The sequence below is a fragment of the Macaca fascicularis genome, chromosome 10, assembly GCF_037993035.2.
Source record: "Macaca fascicularis isolate 582-1 chromosome 10, T2T-MFA8v1.1".
In the NCBI taxonomy this organism is placed as follows: Eukaryota; Metazoa; Chordata; class Mammalia; order Primates; family Cercopithecidae; genus Macaca; species Macaca fascicularis.
Genome location: NC_088384.1, coordinates 119,153,202 through 119,175,737, shown reverse-complemented (window position 1 = coordinate 119,175,737; position 22,536 = coordinate 119,153,202). Strand labels below are relative to the sequence as shown.

Sequence of the window (22,536 nt, the reverse complement as noted above, 5' to 3'; positions counted from 1 at the left end):
CTACTGCTTGTTCATTCCCATCAGGATACAAACGTGCTCAATCTCCCCTACCTGACAAAGCAGCAGCCCCTTGACCTCATGTCCCCCTCACTGTGCCCCCAGCTTCTTGTCTTTACTGCAAAACTCCAGGAAGAGTTGTCTGCATTTGTTCATAGATGGGGCCCCTGCAAACAAGGGGGAAAGACGCTGAGATTTGCTGCAGGGGCTGCTGGGGACTGAGTGTCCTGGGGTTGTTGTAACCAAGGACCAAACCAGGAGGCTTCGGACAACAGATTCACGGTCTGTGTTCTGAGGCCAGAAGCCCAGGACCAAGGTGCCGGCAGGCTGGTTCCCTCCACAGGCTCTCCACAGAATCTGCTCCTCACCTCCCCTGGTTCCCGGTGGCGCCACACACCCTTGGCTTGTGGCTGCATCTCTCCAGTCTCTGCCTCCATCTCCTCTGTGGCTGTGTCTCTCTTCTCTCCCTATGAGGACACCAGGGATTGGATCAGGGCCCATCCACTTCAGTACAACTCCATTTCAGTACAACATCTTCACTAAGTACCTCTTCAAAGGCCCTATTTCCTAATAAGGTCACATTCCGAAGTTCCGGGAAGCTCATCAGTTTTGGTGGACACCATTCAATCCAGTGTAGGCAGGTTCTTTCTGGCACTACCCTTTGTTGGAGGGTGGGGCAGGGGAGAGGGTTGTCCCAGCTGAGACAGGAGGCAGGGCTCCATGTCCTGGGATGGAGGCTGACCCTCAGGAAGACGGCCCCAGGAAAGGGACTCAGCTGTGAGCTGCTAGCAAACCCCTGTGCTGAGAGGGGTCTGGGCAGCCCACTGTGTCCACCCACATGTGCCCTCCACACTTCACCTCCAGGTGGACTCTGGAAGCTACAGTGCATGGAAGCAGCCTGTGCCTGGTCTCACTGATCTCCAGCTGCTGAATCCAGTGGTCAAGTCTCAGGCCCCTCTGCCTCAGTCTCTCTGCAGGTGACACAGCTGGTCGTCCTGCTTCAAAATATCTTCACAAAGCTCCCAAGACCCTGCTCCTACCTGTGCAGCCTCTGCCTGCCATTCTGAGGTCTTCTGCGTAGTTCCTCCCCATTTCCTGGACCTGCAAATGCTGGAGGATCTCAGGGCTTAGCCCCCAAAGCTCCAAGATCCAGTGTCAGGTTGCCCAGGGCTGGAGGCAAATAATTTGGAGTTGGTTGTAGACAGAGGGTTCGGGAGGGGAGGCTAAATGTTCAACTGCAGGCCCTACGGTATGTGTGCAGGTGGGAGAGCAGCCGTTGTTAACTGGCCATCCTTGGAAAAGGGACCGGACGACCATGTCATTGGGATGTGGAGACCCAGAGGCACACAGGGGGAACCCCGCTTCCATCTTGGCAAGCCAGCATTGTGCACCTTTCATCAAAAAGACCTCTCTTCTGCCCTCAGAAACACCAGGGGTTGGAGGAAGCTTGTGGAAAGGGGCAGGGTCCCCATTGCGGTTCTTCCCCCCAAAGAGGCTGGGCGACAACAGCCTCCTCTCTCCTCTCCCCCATGGATCTGTAGGCAACTGACCCATCTGGGGACCGTGTCCGGGACACGGTGTTAGTGTCTTCAGGAAACCCAGCTACTGAAGACATTCATTAGACACACAGCAGAAGAATCCTCTCCGTTCCCCAGAGAGCCCACACACAGCCAAAATTGGGATTCAGAGCAAGCCCTGGAAGTGTCAGTTTTTACCCATTCCTGTGTTTTGAGGAGGAACAGAATCACTTGATAACATTCATTCCTTGTCACTCTCACTAATCCCTCCGCCTGGAGACATAGCTTTCTCCTTCACATCAAATTAAGAAATGGCTTCATGACAAAATCAGATTCAGTGTAAGACTATAAAACCTATTGTCAAGACCTCAGACAGGTTTAAAGTGGTGCTTCATAGACAAAGGGCCCTCTAAGGATCTTTAGATGTGGCTCACAGATCCAGTCAACTAAAGGATCTCAAGGGTATTGTCCCCACCTCATGGGGCCCATGATAGAGAAGAGCCCATCTCCTAGAGGTCTATGGTTTATCTCTGTTTAATGGAATGAATCCCAATAAGATTCATAGAAAACCCATAACATTTTAAAATAATTCTGGTGGAAGCATTACTGACTTGAACTAAAATACAAACAAACAACAACAACAAAAAAAAACAGAAACTGTCCAAAATGGAAACAGGCAGGAATCAGGCTGAGAAAACTACCCAGCTACAAACATAGGCTACTACTTACACCATCAAATGGGCCAACACATGCATTGTGGGAATCCCAGAAAAAGAGAGAGAGAAAAAGAGAAGATTATTTGAAGAAATAATGGCTGAAAATTTCCCCAGTTTGATGAAAGACAGGAATATAAACATCCAAGAAGTTCAACAAACTGCAAGTAAAATCAACTCAATGAGACACAGAGTTATTATCAAATTTTATAATAGTTAGGACGCATTATAATCAAATTTTCAAAATGACAAAGAGCAAGAATCTTGAAAGCACCAAGAGAGAAGCAATTTGTCACATACAAAGGATCCTCTATGATATTGCAAGCCAGTTTCTCATCAGAAACTTTGGAGGCCAGACAGCAGTGAGACAATCTATTCCAAGTGCTAAAATAAAATTTAAAACAAACAAACAAACAAGAATCCTATACCTGGCAAAACTGTCTTTCAAGAGTGAGGGGGAAATTAAGACATTCCCAGATAAACAAAAGCTGAGGGAGTTTGTTATCACTAGATCTTCCATGTAAGAAATGCTAAAGGGAGTCCTGCAAGATGAAATGAAAGGACACTAGACAGTAACTAGAAGCTGTATGAAGAAACAAAGATCTCAATAAAGACAAATACATGGTCAATTATAAAAGTTAGCATTATTGCCACAATGCTTTGTAACTGCACTTTTGTTTCCTACATGATTTCATATAGTAATATATTTTTTTAAAGTTATTAGTCTAAAACTAGCACTACTGTAAATTTGGTTTGTAATTCCACATTTTGTTTTCTACATAATTTAAGAGACTAATGCACTTAAAATAATTATTAGTTTAGATGTAATTTTGTGACATTAATAACTGAAAGGGATAGGGACAGAGCTATAAAGAAGCAGAGTTTGTGTATGTTATCAAAGTTAAGCTGCTATGAATCCAAATTAGAAATTAAATGTGCTAAATGTAATGCCATGGTAACCACAAGGAAAATAGCTATAGACAGTATACAAAAAGAAATGAGAAATTTATTTATTTATTTATTTATTTTATTTTATTTATTTATTTTATTTTTTTTTGAGACGGAGTCTTGCTCTGTCGCCCAGGCTGGAGTGCAGTGGCGCGATCTCGGCTCACTGCAAGCTCCGCCTCCCGGGTTCACGCCATTCTCCTGCCTCAGCCTCCCGAGTAGCTGGGACTACAGGCGCCCACAACCGCGCCCGGCTAATTTTTTGTATTTTTAGTAGAGACGGGGTTTCACCGTGGTCTCGATCTCCTGACCTTGTGATCCACCTGCCTCGGCCTCCCAAAGTGCTGGGATTACAGGCGTGAGCCACCGCGCCCAGCCTAGAAATGAGAAATTTAAACGTTTCACTAAAATACGAACTAAACACAAAAGACATTAATGTAGGTCTAAGGCATATACGCTTATGCTATATGCATAACACTATATGCTATATGCTCTATATGCACTATATGCTCTAAGGCATATAGAAAACATAGCAAAATGACAGAAGCCAGACCTTCCTCATCAGTAATTACTTTAAGTCTAAATGGGTTCAACTCCAGTCAAAAGACAGAGATTGAAAGAATGAATAAAAACATATGATCCAACTATATGCTATCTTCAAAAGACTAACTCTAGATCCAAAGACATAAATAGATTGAAAGTAAAAAGATGGAAAAGATATTCCATGCAAATAGTAACCAGAGTAGGGGTGGCTATACTAATATCAGACAAAATGGAATTTAAAATTTAAAAAGAGACAAAGAAGAGCAAAGACAAAGGCATCCTATATTAATAAAAGGTTCAACACAGCAAGAAGATATGATTATAAACATTTATGCACCTAACAACGGATAATCAAAATGTATGAAGCAAAAAACTGACAGAGTTGAAGGAAGAAACAGACAGTTCTATTAATACAGTAACAGTTACAGACCTCAATATCCTCTCTCTATAATAGAGAGAATAATCATACAAAAGATAAATAAGGAAACAGAAGAGTTAAACAATGCAATAAACCTACTAGATATAACAGATATATACAGAAAACTCTACCCAACAGCAACAGTTTACGCATCCTTAAGTGCACATGAAACAATTTCTAGGATAGACTATATTAGTTTACAAATTAAATTTCAATAGATCTTAAAAAGACAGATATCATACAAAATGACTTCTCTGACCAAAATGGTATGAAATACAGACCAATATTTTAAATAAACATTGATATAAAAATCCTCAATAAAATACTAGCAAATCAAATACAGCAGTATATTAAAAGGATTATGCTCCAGGACCAAGTGGAATTTATTCCTGGAATGCAAGGATGGTTCAACATATGAAAATCAATCAATGTAATACACATTAACAGACTGAAGGAAAAAAACCACATGATCATTTTAATTGATACAGAAAAAGCATTTAACAAAAGCCAATATCCTTTCATGATAAAAACCATTCAACAAACTATGAAACTATGTCAACATAACAAAACTATGAATGAATGAATGAAACTATGTCAACATAATGAAACTACGTCAACATAATGAAATACATATATCAGAAACCCACAATGAACATCATATTCAGTGGTGAAATAATAAAAGCTTTTTGTCTAATATCAGCAACAAGGGAAGGATGCCTGCTTTCACCACTTCTATTCAACATAGTACTGGAAGTCCTAACCAGAGCAATTAGACAAGAAAAATAAATGGCATCCAAATTAGAAAGAACAAACTAAAAAAAAATCTCTGTTTGCAGATGTAAAATACACTACAGATGACACACACAAAACTGCAGGAACTAATAAATGAATTTAGTAAAGTAACAAGATGCAAAGTCAACAGATAAAAATCAGTTGCATTTTTATACACTAATAAGCAATCTGAAAAGGAAATTAAGAAAACAATTCCATATATAACAGCATAAAAAAGAATACTAGGAATTAACCTAAGGTAACCAAAGAGGTGAAAGACATACAATGAAAACTACAAAATATTGCTGAAAGAAATTAAAGAAGAGATAAATAAATTGAAACAAATCCCATGTTCATGTATTGACTTAATATTGTGAGAATGGCAATACTATGCAAAGCAATCTACAGATTTTGATGTAATCCCTATCAAAATCTCAGTGATATAATTTGCAGAAATAGAAAAACCCATCCTAAAATTTCTATGGCATCTCAAGGAATACTGAATAACCAAAGCAACTTTGAAAAAGAAAAAAAAAAAAAAAAGAGCTGGAGAACTCATACTTCCTGATTTCAAAACTTGCAAAAAAGCTACAGTAATCAAAATAATATGGCACTGACATAAAATCAGACATATAGACCAAATAAAATAGAATGGAGAGCCCAGAAATAAACACTCACATACATGGTTAAATGCTTTTTTTACAATGGTGCCAAGACCATTTGATGGGGAAAGGACAGTCCTTTCAATAAGTGTTTCTGAGAAAACTGGACATCCACAGGCAAAAGAATGAAGTTGGGCCCTTACCCAACAAGATACACAAAAACTACCTAAAATGGATCAAAGGCCTAAATGTTCAACATAAACTTTTAAAAGAAAATGCTGTGGTTGGATTTGGTTGGTTTGGTCCCACCAAGCATCATGTGGATCTGATCCCCAGTGTTGGAGGTGGGGCCTGGTTGAAGGTATCTGGGTTGTGGGGTGGATCATTCACGAACATTTTGGTGCTATTCTTGGGGGAGTGAGTTCTTACTCTTAGTTCCCACAGGAACTGATTGTTGAAAAGAGCCTGGCACCTGCTCCCCTCTCTTGCTCCCATGCTCTCGCTGTCTGATCTCTGTGCACTGGCTCCCTTGCCTCCCCTTCGCCTTCCACCATGAGTGGAAGCTTCCTGAGGCCCTTGCCAAAAGCAGATGCTGGTGCCATGCTTTCTGTGTAGCCTGCAGAACCGTGAGCCAAACAGACCTCTCTTCTCTATAAGTGACCCAGCCTCAGGTATTCCTTTATAGCAACACAAATGAACGAAGACAAACACAGGGCAAAAGCTTCATAATATTGGATTTGGCAATGATTTCTTGGATACAACACCAAAGGCACAGGCAACAAAAGAAAAACCAGACAAATTAGACTTCATAAAAAGTAAATATTTTGTGTATCAAAAGACTTTTTTTTTTAAGAACCAGGGTCTTGCTCTATCGCCCAGGTTGGAGTGCAGTGGCACGATTACAGCTCATTGCAACCTTGAACTCCTAGGCTCAAGTGATCCTCATGCCTCAGCCTCCCAAGAAGCTAGGACTACAGGCATGGAGCACTGTGCCAGTTTTTTTTTTTTTATTTTATGTTTTTGTAGAGACAGGGTCTCACTATGTTGCCCAGGTTGTTGACTCTCAAGTGATCCTCCTGCCTCAGCCTCCCAAAGTGCTGGGATTACAGGCAGAGTGACCATGCCCAGCCAAAAGACAATATTAACAGGGAAAAAAGGTAACCCAGAAAATGGGAGAAAAGATTTGCAAATCATATATCTGATAAGGAATTAATATCCATAATATACAGAGGACTTCTAAAACTCAACAACAGAAAAACTAACTCAGAAATGGGCAAAGGACTTGGATAAACATTTCTCCAAAGGACACATACACACATACACTATGTGTGGCCAATAAGCACGTGAAACATCGCTCACTGCGAGGAAAATGCAAATCAGAACCACAGTGTGATGCGCTTCACACCACTGGGATGGCTACTGTGAGAAAAAACTGAAAATAACAAATGTTGGTGAGGATGTGGAGAAACTGGAACCCTTGTGCATGGCTGGTGGGGGTGTAAAATGGTGCCACCACTGTGGAAAACAGGATGACACTCCCTCAAAAAACTCAAAATAGAATGACCATGTGATCCAGCCATTCCACTTCCGAGTGCACCCCCAAAAGAATTGAAAGCAGGGTCTCAAAGATAACCCATAGCAGATGTGCATGCTGTGAACCCACATTTATAACAGCTAATATGAACCCCATATCCACTGAAGGATTAGTGACTAGACAAAATGTGGTCTATCCACGCAATGGAATATTATTCTGCCTTTAAAAAGGAAGGAAATTTACCCATGTTACAATGTGGATGAAATTTGAGGGCTTGATACTAAGTGAAATAAGACAGTCGCAAAAAGGCAAATACTATATGATTCCACTGGTATGAGGTACTTAGTCAAATTCATAGACAGAAAGTAGAATGATGGGTGCTGAGGCTTGGGGGAGGGGGGATGGGAATTGTTTAATGTGGACAGAGTTTCGGTTTTACAAGATGAAGAGAGTTCTGGAAGTGGACAGTGGTGAGGACCGCACAACACTATGAACAGACTCAATACCACTTAAAAGGGCTAATAAGGTAAACTGTGTTGTGCATATTTTACCACAGGCCCAGGCCTTAAGGAACTGGCACTTCCTGTCTCCTGGGGCACTCACTTTCAGAACCATCACCACGCCACGTGGGAGCTCAGGTTGCCTGCGAAGACATCCATGGAGAGGAACTGATGGCTGTGCCAACTCACCATCTTGGAGATGGGTCCCACACACAAGAGTTGAACTGACCCAGCGGACACTGTGGAAGAGAGGCAAGCTGACTCCTCCAAGCCTTGCCTTAATCAGTGTTCTGATACCAAGAAATTACCACTTTTTAAGCCATTCACAAGTTACATCAAACTTCAATATCTGCCCTGTGGTCCCACTATAAGCTGTCCACAGGAAATGGCAAAATGTGACACTCAAAAACATCTTCTGTTCTCAAAGTGTGCCTTTATTTTATTGTTATTATTTTGAGATGGGGTCTCACTCTGTCACCCAGGCTGGAGAGCAGTGGCGTGATCACGGCTCACTGCAGCCTCAATCACCTGGGTACAAGTTATTCTCCCACCTGAGCCTCCGGAGTAGCTAGGTCCACAGGTGCACACCACCACGCCTGGCTAACTTTTTTGTTTTCTTTGTAGAGATGCGGTCTCACTATGTTACTCAGTCTGGTCTCAAATTCCTGGGCTCAAGTGAGATTGGTCCGCCTCAGCCTCCCAAAATGCCGGGATTGCAGGTGTAAGCCACTGTGCCCAGCCACGAAGTATGCCTTTCTTTAGATGTGTTACCTAGGTACCAATGACTTTTTGAGTAGACCAGAAAAACAAAAACAAAAGCATTAAAAAGGTGTATATACCTAACTTTCCCACCTTCCCACAGGACTCCGAATTTAAAGACTGTTAGCATATAAACCTCCGTGGGGGTGGCCCCCTGGGGAGGCTTCAGGGAAATCGGATGTGGTGACCAGAGACTCCGAGTCTCCTCCTTTAAAAAGAGGAAACCGTGCAAAATGCAGCTCCAGATAAAAAGTCCTGATCTTCTAAAGCTTCCTGATGATAGGTGTGGGACAGATTCCTGGGAACTGGAGAAGCCTCCGGGGAGGAAGTGTCCCTGTGTGTCCAGCCCATGCAGGGAGGGGAGGGCACATCGTGGGGCTGCAGCTGGCCCCAGAGAGAGCCCCTGACCCGCAGGGAGCCCCTGCACCCTTGGACCAACAGCCCCCAGGGTGCACAAGGCCACCCAGGTCCTCCCGAGAGTCCTGTGAACACGGGGACCCAGCCCAACTGGGAGGGTAGCTGACCAGTCCTGAGGGACATTTCAACCACCCAACTCAGTACCAGCCACACCCCACAAAGTGCCAAGCAATCTCAGGAATTCCTGCAGAAATGGGCACTCAGGCGGACACCAGACTCCCACGTGCCAGGGCCCAGGGTCCGAGCCTTGCCCTTGGATTTGAAATGCACATCTCCTTTGTAGTATCGTTTAGGACCCTCGATGAGGCCCCTCCAGTTCAGGTGGGGGCTGCATGTCACCAAAGTCCACCCCCAGCTGGGACCCAGGGCCACTGGGACCTCTACATTGGGAGGTACCCTCCCTCAGAGCAGGCCAGCACTCTCTGGGCTGGGCTGCCCTGGGACCAGGCCCTCTCCTGGGGTCCCGAAGGCCTTAAACCATCCCAGGGCCTCATTCCCCATCCCTGTCCCCCTAGAGAGGAAGCCGCGAGCACCCCAGGGGCGGGTAGGCTGGGTTCCCTAGAAAACACAGACTTCCCCCCAAGGGACACATCCCCCTGAAGCCTCTCCTCTGCAGCTCCCAAGGGGTCCAGGGGGCTGCCCGGTGGTCCCCGCTCAGGGCCTCTTGCAAAGGAACAGCTGAGCTGCCAAGAGCCCGGCGACCGTGGGGAGAAGCGGCCTCCAGGCAGTCAGCACGCCACCTTATCATCATTATGCTGCTAATTAATTCCCAGCTCATTGCATTTCCTGTGGCTAATTTGCACTCAGGCTGATTTGATTAAACTCATCTCTATGCTAATAAATGTGTTTTCCATTTGTTTTAGTGACTGAAGGAAGAGGGTCTGATATTTACATGTTTCGAGGTTTATCAGAAAAAATTGCAGCATCTGAATTAATTTCTCTCTGATTTACAGGTTTGTAAAAAGGATCATGGGGTCAACAGCTTCCCCCAGGCCCCTCTCCCCGTGCCCTGTACCGACCCCTTGGGTCCTGCCTGGCACGGGGGTGCCCGTCCCTGCAGCCCCGCAGGCCCTCCGTGGAGCGGGCGCCTCCCTTCCTCTGTGGGAGTGCGCTGCCCCCAGCTCCTCTTAGCTGAGAAGTAGCTGCGTTCTGGTGGGGGGTCGAGGGGCAGACCCCGACGTTCACATCGCCCCAAGCCTGAGCGGGCAGCTAGAACCGCGCTTTTCCCCTTCACTCATCCACCCAGCTTCCCGACCGCGAGCCCCGGCACTGGGATCCCGGAGCCTGGGGGCCGCCCCCGCACCCCGTCCCGGCCTCGGGCGCCCTCGAGTCTCGGCCCCGCGTCCCCAGCACTGCCCTTGCGGGGTCTCGGGGCGCGCGCCGTGGCGGAGCTGAGACCCCGGCGTTCCACGGCTGTGGGTGGGGAGCGGGCGCCCGTTTCCGCCGGGCCTCCCTCCGCCCCGCGCCCCGCGCCCCGCTGCTACCCGCGGCCTGCGGTGCCCTGGGAGGGCGGGGACCACCACCGGCCCCGCTGCGCCTCGGGGCGGGCTCTCTCCCCGTCGCCCGCAGGAGGGGTCGGTGGGCGCGCGGCTCCACACGCCCGGACGCGGCCCACCCGGAGGAGCCCCGCGTTCTGTGCGGCGCCCGCTGCGGGCTCTGGGGCACGGCGGGGCCGGGGGGCGGGGCGGGGCCTGGGGGCGGGGCGGGGCCTGGGGGCGGGGCGGGGCCTGGGGGCGGGGCGGGGCCTGGGGGCGGGGCGGGGCCTGGGGGCGGGGCGGGGTGGGACCCGCGCCAGAGCCCCGACCGGAGGGTCCCAGGCGCGTCCGCAACCCCCGGCGGGAAGCCGCGGGGCGGGGCCTCGGGGGCGGGGCCTGGGTGGGCGGGGCTGAGAAGAGTCGGCGCCTGCGGGGTCGGGGGCCCTGAGAGCAGCGGCTTTGGGGGCGGCGGCGGGGAGGAGCGGGTCCTCCGAGCGGGTGGGGACAAGCGGTGGGGTGGAAAGAGGCAGAGCCTGTAGCGTACAGACGCGGGATGGGCGGAGCTGGGAAGGGGCTTTGTGGGCGGAGCTAAGAGGGGCGGGGTCTTGTGGGGCGGGGCTTGCGGGGCTTTTCCAGACCGGAGCACGTGGGTCCACATGGTCAGCGCTAGACCAACCTTTAAGGCTCCAGCTGTGAGTGGGCGCCAGCGTTTTCTCAGGCGCATTCTGCAGGGAGGAATCAGGGCTTGGAGGCAAATCACTGTTGATCTCATCCGGCCTGCCTGGCCTCTGACTCAGTCTCCTGTACTTCCAGTGGGGTGGGCTCTGAACCCAAGGATCTGTCCAGGCCCCTGTCACCGAAAACAGCGTGGGGCTGGACAGGGTAGCATGCGAGGAAGGCGCTCTCTGAAAGGGGAGCTGGGCCTCCCACCCACCCGCCTCTGGAAGGAGAAGGAACCAAGTGAGATCTTCTTAAGATGGCTTCGTTGAAATTTATGGTGCGAATTCACGGGCTGAGCTGCAGAGAAGGGGAGGTGTCCTGGGTCACCGCCCTCGCAGAGCTGCTGCGTCCGGCGAAGTGCCCTCTCACCAGCCCAGGCACCCGAGAGCTGGGGACCGAGACAACACCTGTGAAGGTGAACACCAACCAAGAGGCCAGAGTTTACATGAGACCCTAGTAACATGACCCCTTTACAGATGAGGAAACCAAGAAAGGAATGAGGGTTCAAAAATGAGCTCTTCAGTCTTCCCAGCTCCCCAAGGTCACACCCTCAGTGCAGAGCCAGCACTCCGCCAGACAGGAGCTGTCCAGGGTCCACGCCCTAGCCCACCATGCTGGGCTGTTTCCCCCCACCCAGCCTCCCTGTCTGGCTCCAAATCCTTCGGGCATCTCTGTTTTACCAGCAGGGTTTGGCAGCTCAAGCACCCAGCAGAGTGTCTACTTGAGGTTGCCTCCACCCCTGCCCACACTCAGCCCTGGCAGCCTGCTCTCATCCCCCACCTGCATCTGTCCCCTCTCAATGACAAGGGCTGAATGCTGGGCAAAGGGGACATAGTACTGGGCACATGCTCGTCTAATGTGGCATGAAAAGCTGAGTAGCAGAGCCATGTTGACCAACACGGGCTCACAGTTTTGCATCCTGGTACTAGAATGAATTCCAGGTATTTGCAAATAGACTTGTGTTGATTTCAGAAAGTGAAAGAATTGTTATTCAGCTAAATATTTTGTTTCATTAAGTGGGACAGGAAATAGGGACCAGGAACAGTGGCTGAGACCTGTGATTCCAACACTGTGGGAGGCCGAGGCAGGAGGATCACTTGAGCCCAGGAGTTCAAGACCAGCCTAGGCAATATAGTGAGACCCTATGTTTAAAAAAAAAAAAAAAAAAAAAGGAAACAGAGGGAAATGGCCCAGCCTCCTGGGACTCCATATTTTAGCATAAACACAGTCAACAGCCCGGGGCATGCAGACCTCCTCCTTGGGTGAGCAGAGTTTGGAATCACACCAGGAGGCGTCCCGAGTGTGTCTGGCCTGCCTGCCTGCCTGAACTACAACTCTCAGGAGAATCTCTGATGTTTCCATCCTCTTCTCAAGGGACAAGCAGGGGAAGGCTCTCCCTCTGCCTCTGCTCCTTTGGGGAATTGCTGTGGGTGGGAGAGTGGGGTGGGGAGGAGAAGGAGCAGGAGAAAGAACAGAGAGACTGGATCAAGGAAGGCTGAAGGTCTAGCCGAAGTTAATAAAAAGACATGTGTTCCCAAAGACACCCAGACAGAGCCATTGTCCAGGGCTGTGTTCAAGGTGAGCCCGGTTGCGCTGGGGTTTGTTAAAGCTGCTTGAAGGCCTCCCAGGCTGGCAGGAGTGAAGGCTGGAACATGGTGTCATCAGCACCTTGGAGAGGGCCCCTAGGCGCAGAGCTGAGTCCTGGCCTGATCCCAAGGACAGCAGACCAGGCCAGCTCAGGCCGCCCCACCCTGGGGACTGGCGGGCACAGGGCCCGGTCCCTCTCCAGACAGTGCTGCCAACAGCCCGGCACAGACGCTGGTCCCAGCCTGCCTCCCTGTGCTTCCCGAGTTGGCTTTCCTCCACCAGGGCTTTCTGACACCAGCCTCTGATGAGAGATGGCAGCTCAGCTCTGATGGGGGAACAGGAGCCTCTCTGGGCCAAGCATTCTAACTGGCCTCTAACCAGCAGTTTCAGAAGGCCAAGAGCTCATGAACAGAGCAAGTCCAGCTGCCCTGAGAAGTCGCATGTGCACGCATGCAGGGCGAGGGGCCCCGTGTCTCCCAGACCTGGCACCTCCACGGGGGAGCAGGGACCTGGCCCTCCCTCCCAACCCCGCAGCATCTCCTTGGATGGTATTGGCTCTGCACCCCAAAAGCAGGAAGAGGTCTGACCTCTTTAAAAACTCCCTCTCAGCCAGGCGCAGTGGCTCATGCCTGCAATCCCAGCACTTTGAGAGGCCAAGGCAAGCTGATCACCTGAGGTCAGGAGTTTGAGACCAGACTGGCCAATATGGTGAAACCCTATCTCTACTAAAAATACAAAAATTAGCCACATGTGGTGGTGCGTGCCTGTAATCGCAGCTACTCAGGAGGCTGAACAGAAAAATCGCTTGAACCAGGGAGGCAGAGGTTGCAGTGAGCCGAGATCACACCACTGCACTCCACTCCAGCCTGGGCAACAGAGCGAGACTCTGAAAACAAACAAACAAACAAACACAAAAAACTCCCTCTCCATTGAAAAATCCCTGAATGACGTGGACAAGGAGCTCCTGTTTTCTCTGGGAGGGAGGAGATGTGCAGATTCCTCTCTGGGAGGAAAGGGTGAAGGTCCCTGTGCTGTCTGCGGGATGGCCAGCCTGCTACTTCTGTAGAAACACTTCATCGCGCCTTCTTGCTGCCCACCTCGGCAGGCCCGGGCATCTCTGGGCTCCAGGATAGCAGGTGGTTTCAGTGGGGTGGGCACTGAGTCCATATCCCCAGAGCCGGGGGTGGTGGGTGGCAGTGCTGCTTCCTCCCATCCTGGCCACGGCCCCTGATGCCCTCACCCTCAATGCCATCCTGACCAGGGCTGGCAGGGCAGAGAGGAAGTGGGAGGTCTAGTGGGGCTGTTGCTGGCAGAGGCTTCCTGGTGGCCCCTCCTTGTCTGGGGTCTGTTCAGCCCCCACTCCTGGGTGTCAATGCTGGGGCTGCCTTTGCTGCTATGGGAGTGGGGACTGGGGTGCAGGGAGGGGATAGGTGAATAAACAGACACGGGTGGGCAGAGGCAGACAAAAGGCCATGAATTCAGCGTGAGGCCCTGTTTCCATCTCTGCCTCTGGGCCTCACACACGGCAACAGCCTGGCTGGCACGTGGCCCAGGGGCTGGTGCTCAGTGGTCAAGGGGTGTGTGGCCATCAGTGCTCCACAAAGCGCTGTGTGGTGCTGTATGCCCAAGCCCTGCCCCCAAAACGTCAGCCAGGTGTTCAACGCATGAATGAGTGAATGAGTGAACGAATGAGTAATTTGGCAGCTGAATGAGTAAATGAGGGAATAGGCAAATCCGTGAGCAGCTCTGAGTGAAGAAGAGTGAGCCTCAATGGAGAGTGATGTCAGGAGATCGCAAGTGCTGGCGATTCGTCCCCCGGCGGCCAATGTGGGATGTTTCGCACTGGAACCACGGGGCAGGCATAGGCTGTGCTCGGGCACACGGGGTCTCAATGCCCCCACCTGCCTGGTCACACTGCCCCTTTGCAGGGAGCCCCTCCTGCTCCTCCCTGTTTACAGCTGCTCTCCCCTTCCACTGGGTGCTCCCCTGGCCGTGACCTCACCACCAGCCAGGCTGACTTTTGTTCTCTCGAGCATCTCTCCTCTCCCCTCACCCACCATGAGCTCCACGGGCTGGGGTCTCGGCCCACCCCTCCTCCCTCCCACCTCTTTCTCTCTTTCTCCAGGTCCTCATAGGTGCTTGGTGAGTTTCCTCATTCTGCAAGGCCAGACATTCATTCATGTGTGTGTGACACGCTTAATATCCAGTCCCTCATTGTGCTGAACCTACACAGGGGCATTCATCTTGACATCAAAAACAAAACGCTGAGTGGCCCCAGGTGGACATGGCAGTGCTGGCGGGCTCTCTATCCCATAGATGCTCCCGTGAGAAGGGCCCGGCACAAGGACTGTCCGTCCGGGTTGGGGTGGGGCAAGTGGGTGAAGTCCCAGCACCAGCCTGACCACTTGAGGCAGGAAGGGGACACGGGCACATCCCCCTGCAGCCCGAGGCCCTGCCTCCTGCACGCACTGCCCATTCACACGGCAACTTTGTCATTGTCCTCTTCCCCCACCAGGTCTTTCCAGGACTGGTGAAGCCAAAAGATTCACATATCAACATCTCAAACCTGGGAACCTTTGAATTCCATATTTCATGATCACGCCATGCCCACAAGGTCGCAGGCGCTCTGGGATCAAAGCCCTTCCCCTAACTGAAGGACACCCAGGCCCTTGTGCTCCAAAGCTGAGACAGAAGGACCTCCGTCTACACCCAAAATAGAAAAGGCATGGGCCTGGGCGGTGCCAGGCAAATGAGCAAGAGAAACACGGTTACATAACCTGGTGCAGCAGGGGACCATGGAGAACCGCGACTTGGCCTCTTGTTTGACACTTTAAATTAGCATAAAATTTAGCATTATCTAATCTGAGCCAAAAAAAATTCAACTAAAAATGGCCTTGGTGGTGAGCATGTATTATTTTACTTAAAATAACAGATAAGTGTCAGGGAACTCACCGTTCCAGGCCCTCGGAATGTCGTATGGCCTGTGGGTCCCCACAAGATCCCTGGAGAGGTCAGGGAGGGGCCTGGGAGGGGCCTCTGGGGCACTGCAATGTGAAACCAGCTGAGACGGCTGTGATCTTGCCCCGTGAAGTCTGAGGGCTGAGACAGGCTCTGTCCGGGGGCTGCCCAGGCATGGCTGCCCTGGGGACAGCAGTCGCAGCCTCGTCCTTTCCTTCCCGGGCCTGACCTAGGACAAGGCTTTGAGGAGCAAAGGGCCGCCTGGCTCTGCCACTGAGCATCTGCTGTTGGCAAGGCCCAGGCGGCTGTGGTCTCGTTTGCAGTAATTCCCACAAGAGGAAGAGAAGCAGGGAAAAAAGACTGAGCCTCAGGCCTCTGTCTCCATGATGGTGACTGCTGGGTGGGAAAACGGAGCACCTCCTGGAGTGTCCGCAGCCTGCACGGGGCAGCAAGGGAAAGCTGACCCTAGCCTCTGCTTTGCCTGAGGTCCCAGTGAGGCGTTGGGGGTTTGAGATAAACCAGCCTCCATCCCAAACCCTAGAGAAGCTGATGTCCACGAATGCACAACCAGGATCCACCCCTGCCCAAACCAGAGCCGCCCAGCGCATGGATGCTGCAGACCCAGCGTCCCTACAGTTAGAGGACAGTGCAGAGAACAGAGCGTCTTCACCAGAACCCACTCTGGGGTCTCTGTTTAAAATGCCGACCTAAGGAAAGCCTGTCGAGGGCCAGTGGCATGCATGGCTGAGAGCAAGGCCATGGCTACCTGGATGTCCCTGGTTCCCAAGGGCCACTGCCTGGCGAGCCCAGCTGGAGCCCTGGTCAGCCAGTGGAGCTCAGATGTGAGCCCTGGTGGCCTCAGGCAGGAGGTTACTGTCCTCCCTTCAGCGCTGCCATGAGCCTCTGCAGCCAGTGCTTGGTTCAGGCTGGGTCCTCTGTTTCTGTCTGCATCCCGGCCTCCCGGTTTGCGTTGTTATTTTAGCACCCTGACTCTGACGACCATTTAGGACATTTTTAAGCCGTGGAAAAACAGAGCTAGCTGTTGAACAATGACTTCTAAAATTACTTCAGTTCTGAAGCTTGGAAGAGAATTAAAGTCTTGGCAGAAGGTGCGGAGTCTCATTTCCCCTGTTTTTCTCCAAGGCGGCATCAGCCTCGGCTGATTCTCCAGAGACAATCAATCGGCTCCCGGAAGACACCCAGGTCGTTCCATCATCCTCGGTGGCCGGAGCTAGACCCAGGTGAGGCAATGTCACCTCTCAGAGCCTGGCCCCGAGCACAGCCTCCGCACCTGCGATGTCCGAGCTCCCAGGGGCACCACGGCCCAGGCAGGCAGATGCAGCACTTCCTGCGGGGGTGGGGGATGCGGTGTCTGCAGTACGAGGGATTATGCCGGAGCCCGGACCAGCAGGGACGTGCCTAGAGCCATGGCAGAGGCGGCCTCACGCACCTGAAGGACAAACCGGAGCCCAACCAGGCCTCGAACGCCACCTCCCATCACCCCACCCTGGCAACACCTGCTGGATCCCGGCTGGTTCTGATGCACATTCCCACTTGCAATTTGGTTTTTCGTTGACTTGGCCGCGTGGTACGCCCTTGAAATGTCCTTTCCCAGCCAGCGGCTGTTTAATTCCCCTCTCTCTGCCGAGCCCTGCGGCTGGCGCCAGGCTGTGCCGCCTCCTTGGGGTGGGCGCCACGTGTGTACGGAGCTGAGGGTTCTGTGGGTTCTGCTTCTAAAAACTGAATCTGACCCAGAAACTTTTCTGGACAGACTGAGGAGAAAATGCCTCAGGCTGCACCAGGAGGCAGCTCCGTGTTTGGAGGAGGCACATGGAAGTGAGTGTGAAGAGCCGTCTCTCATGAGCACTCAGGGAACTGGAGAGGAGTCCAGGGAACCCGCATCGAATTCTGACATCACCAGCCTGAGTGCCATCGGCCGGAACCCTGCCTGCCCAGCCCTGGTACCGGGAGAACGGGAGGGGACCTCAGGGGCCTGCTCAGTGTCGGCATCTGCCTCTCAGAGGGTGTCTCTGTCCCAGCAGGAAGCCACGGAGGGCGCTTAGGCCCTCATAGCAGCTGACGGGCAAAGAGAAGCCGAAAGCACCCAGCTTGCTGGGACTTGGCTGGGTGCCGCCCCTCACATCAGCCCTGTGCTCTGTCGAGGTGCCAGCGGCTTCCTGCCTCTGCCCAGGGCCTGAGTGGCCTCCAGCCCCACCCCACCCCTCCTCCTGGCACCACCCTGCGTGCCATGCTCACCACTCCCCTGGCCTTGCCCTCGGATTGCCCTGCTCTCGGGGCCACATGGAAGCCGATACCACACCTGTGAGGTATGAAGTCCGGCGGCCTCTGGGGTAAAACGGCATCCCCAAGATTGGAGGCTCCGTCTGAGGCACGGCGTGATCCCCAGCGCAGGCATCCTGGCCCTCGGATGCAAATGGAGCCCGTTCTCCTGCAGGATCCCGGCCCACGCAGGTCAGTGGGGGCTGTGCCGAGGTCCACACCCGCACTCAGGGAATATGGCCTTCGGCCCTCAGAGCCCATGGCCCCAGAGAAGACCCCAGGTTGTGCAGCTCCCTGGAAATAAAGTAGAACAGCCTCACGAAGCTTCATGACCCTGGATTGGGCAACAGTTTCCTGGATACGACACCAGAGGCACAGGCAATAAAGGAGAAAACAGACACGCCGGACTTCGGGAAAACTTTAAATTCTGCACCTTAACAGACAATCTCAGCCGAATCAAAGGCAACCCAGAGAACAGGAGAAAGTATTTGCAAATCATATATCTGATAAGGAATGAATATCCAAAATGCACAGAGAACTCCTAAAACTCAACAAGAACAAAAATCCCGACTCAAAAATGCACAGAGGGCATGGCTAAGTGTTTCTCCAAAAAGACACACACATGGCGTGAAACATCGCTAACCATGAGGAAAATGCAAACCAGAACCACAGTGAGATGTACCTCACACCTGCTGGGATGGCTACGGTAAGAAAAAGCTGAAAATAAGAAATGTTGGTGAGGATGTGGAGAACTGGAACTCTTGTGCACGGCTGGTGGGGATGTAAAATGGTGCCGCCACTGTGGAAAACAGGATGGCACTCCCTCAAAAACTCAGAATGGGCCGGACACAGTGGTTCACGCCTGTAATCCCAGCACTTTGGGAGGCCGAGGCAGGCGGATCACAAAGTCAAGAGTATGAAACCAGCCCAGCCAACATGGTGAAACCCTGTCTCTACTAAAAATACAAAAATTAGCCAGGCATGGTGGCAGGTGCCTGTAATCCCAGCTACTGGGGAGGCTGAGGGAGGAGAATCACTTGAACCCAAGAGATGGAGGTTGCAGTGAGCTGAGATCGTGGCACTGTGCTCCAGCCTGGGTGACAGAGCAAGACTCTGTCTCAAAAAAAAAAAAAAAAAAAAAAAAAAAACTCAGAATGACCATGTGATCCGGCCATTCCACGGCTGAGTGCACCCCCAAAATAATTGAAAGCAGGGCCTTAAAGAGACACTTCATACCCACATTTGCAGCAGCATTGTTCATAATAGCTAAAACACGGAAGCAACCGTATCCATTGGGAGATGAATGAATAGACGGAATGTGGTCTATCCATACAATGGAATATCATTCAGCCTTTAAAAAGGAGGGAAATTGTGACAGACACTGCAACATGGATGAAGCTTGAGGACATGCTAATAAAATCAACCAGTCGCAGAGGACAATACTGCAGGTGTCCAGTCACAGGCGGTCCCAGAGCTGCCACATTCGTAGAGATAGAAAGTAGAAAGGGGAGGCCGGGGGCTGGGGGAGGAGGCATGGGGAGCTGTTTAATGGGGACAGAGCTTGGGTGTGGGAAGGTGAAAAGCCTTCTGGAGATGGACAGGCTGATGGCACAACCATGGGAATGTCCTTAGTGCCACTGAACTGTTCATTAAAAATGGCTAAGATGATAAAATTTTATGTGTATTTTACCACAATAAACAAAACTTGGAGAAAAAAGTAGAACAGCCCTGAGTCCAACCAGCTCGAGACCACACTCCCTCAACCCTGGATGACACTCCCAATTACACCCCAGAGTGACAGGGAAGGGCCAGGGGCGTCAAGGGGCACCCAATTGCAGGAACCCCAAATTCAAGCCCACCAGCTCCAAGGCTCACACAAAAAATCCCAGGAATGAGACAGCCTGGCAAACCTCTGCGCTACTTTCTTATCTTCTTTAAAACGCCCCAGAATGTACTGTCGGGCTTAGGACGGGGCTCCCTTCAGGGTCCAGCTGTACAAGTAAATGCTAAGTGGTTGGGGAGGCGGGACAAGGTGGGGCCAAGCTCTCCCGGCTCTCTGGGCAGAGAGGGCCTTGAGCCTCCTGGGACCTGGGGCAGTGGCGTTCGGGGGCTTCACGCTCTCCCCCATGGAGCACAAGGGGCTTTTGTTTTTGTTTATTTTTTCTGGTCAAGAGATGTGCCTGCTTTTTCCTCTCATTTTTCCTTTTCAGGCTGCAGTAAAGCAAAGACCGAGAGAGCTCCCCGTACATCAGGGCGAAGAAGAACACAGACAGGACACGGACAGGACACGGACAGGACACGGACAGGACACAGACAGGACACGGACAGGACACGGACAGGACACAGACATGGACACAGACATGGACAGGACATGGACATGGACAGGACACGGACAGGACACGGACAGGACACGGACATGGACACAGACATGGACAGGACACAGACATGGACAGGACACAGACAGGACACGGACAGGACACGGACAGGACACAGACATGGACACAGACATGGACAGGACACGGACAGGACACGGACAGGACATGGACAGGACACAGACATGGACACAGACATGGACACAGACATGGACAGGACACGGACAGGACACGGACAGGACATGGACAGGACACAAACAGGACACAGACATGGACAGGACATGGACACGGACACGGATACAGACACAGACATGGACAGGACATGGACACGGACACGGATACAGACACAGACATGGACAGGACACGGACAGGACACGGACAGGACACAGGACATGGACAGGACACGGACAGGACGTGGACAGGACACGGACAGGACACGGACATGGACACAGACATGGACAGGACACGGACAGGACACGGACAGGACATGGACAGGACACGGACATGGACACAGACATGGACAGGACACGGACAGGACACAGACAGGACACGGACATGGACACAGACAGGACATGGACAGGACACAGACATGGACACAGACATGGACAGGACACGGACATGGACACAGACATGGACAGGACACGGACAGGACACAGACAGGACACGGACATGGACACAGACAGGACACGGACAGGACACAGACATGGACACAGACATGGACAGGACACGGACAGGACACGGACATGGACACAGACATGGACAGGACACGGACAGGACACAGACAGGACACGGACATGGACACAGACAGGACACGGACAGGACACAGACATGGACACAGACATGGACAGGACACGGACAGGACACGGACAGGACATGGACAGGACACAGACATGGACAGGACATGGACACGGACACGGATACAGACACAGACATGGACAGGACATGGACACGGACACGGACACGGACACAGACATGGACAGGACACGGACAGGACATGGACACGAACACAGACAAGACACGGACAAGACACAGACATGGACAGGACACGGACACAGACAGGACACGGACACGGACAGGATGCAGACAGGACGTGGACATGGACAGGACACGGACACGGACAGGACACGGACATGGACAGGACACAGACAGGACGCGGACATGGACAGGACACGGACATGGACAGGACACAGACAGGACGCGGACACGGACAGGACACGGACATGGACAGGACAAGGACACAGACAGGACACGGACACGGACAGGACACAGACATGGACAGGACACGGACACAGACAGGACACGGACACGGACAGGATGCAGACAGGACGTGGACATGGACAGGACGCGGACACGGACAGGACACGGACATGGACAGGACACAGACAGGACGCGGACACGGACAGGACACGGACACGGACAGGACACAGACATGGACAGGACACGGACAGGACATGGACACGAACACAGAGAAGACAAAGACAGGACACAGACATGGACAGGACATGGACACAGACAGGACACGGACATGGACAGGATGCAGACAGGACGTGGACATGGACAGGACACAGGACACGGACAGGACGCGGACACGAACAGGACACGGACATGGACAGGACACAGACAGGACGCGGACATGGACAGGACACGGACATGGACAGGACACAGACAGGACGCGGACACGGACAGGACACGGACATGGACAGGACAAGGACACAGACAGGACACGGACACGGACAGGACACAGACATGGACAGGACACGGACACAGACAGGACACGGACACGGACAGGATGCAGACAGGACGTGGACATGGACAGGACGCGGACACGGACAGGACGCGGACACGAACAGGACACGGACATGGACAGGACACGGAGGGCTTAGTAAGGAAACCAGCCTCTTCCTCTTGGGAAAAGCGCTGGAAGGTGCTGGGTGCCAGAGGAGGGGCCAGGGAGTGCCAGGAGGTCCTCCAGGTCCCCTCCCGGCCCTGATGGGACATCTGGGGTCCCTTTTCTTACCCAGGCCCCTAACCACTGTGGTCACCCCCTGCCAAAGACCCCCACCCCCAGGGCCTTCCCATGAGTGATGGATCCCTGGCAGCCTGTGTCAGGGCCACCTCAAGGGCTTCAGAGGGCAACTCTCTGATCTTTCTTGTGATGAAGGCCCCCACCCACCTGGTGGGGTTGTGGCTCGGGCGGGATCCTTCCGCCTGCCGGGCATCCTGCCCTGGGCCAGGGCTTCTTCCTGCTCAAGGAAGCCGTTCTCCTGCAGCTTAGGCCCTCGTTCTTGCCAGGGCCCCGAGGCAGGAGGCTGGGAGAAGGGAGGAGGGGGTGTCATGCACGGGATGTCCCCCCACTTCACCTTTTCCCGGATCGGGGACAAAGGGCCAGGCACTGCTGGGGGAAGCAGGACTTCCACAGAGCCCC

At 52.1% G+C, this 22,536-nt stretch overlaps 1 protein-coding gene across 1 annotated transcript; it reads right to left on the bottom strand.

Annotated features, from left to right (window-relative positions):
• Positions 1-15,395: 15,395 nt before the first annotated feature.
• LOC135965683 (uncharacterized) lies at positions 15,396-17,114 on the bottom strand. The gene has a single exon (XM_065523393.2). It carries the CDS (start codon positions 16,065-16,067, stop codon positions 15,513-15,515), a length of 555 nt encoding a protein of 184 aa, XP_065379465.1. The 5' UTR covers positions 16,068-17,114; the 3' UTR covers positions 15,396-15,512.
• Positions 17,115-22,536: the final 5,422 nt, after the last annotated feature.

Coding starts and splice junctions, on each gene's coding strand:
- LOC135965683 (XM_065523393.2), bottom strand. CDS start 16,067: ATGCGCTGGGCGGCTCTGGTTTGGGCAGGGGTGGATCCTGGTTGTGCA.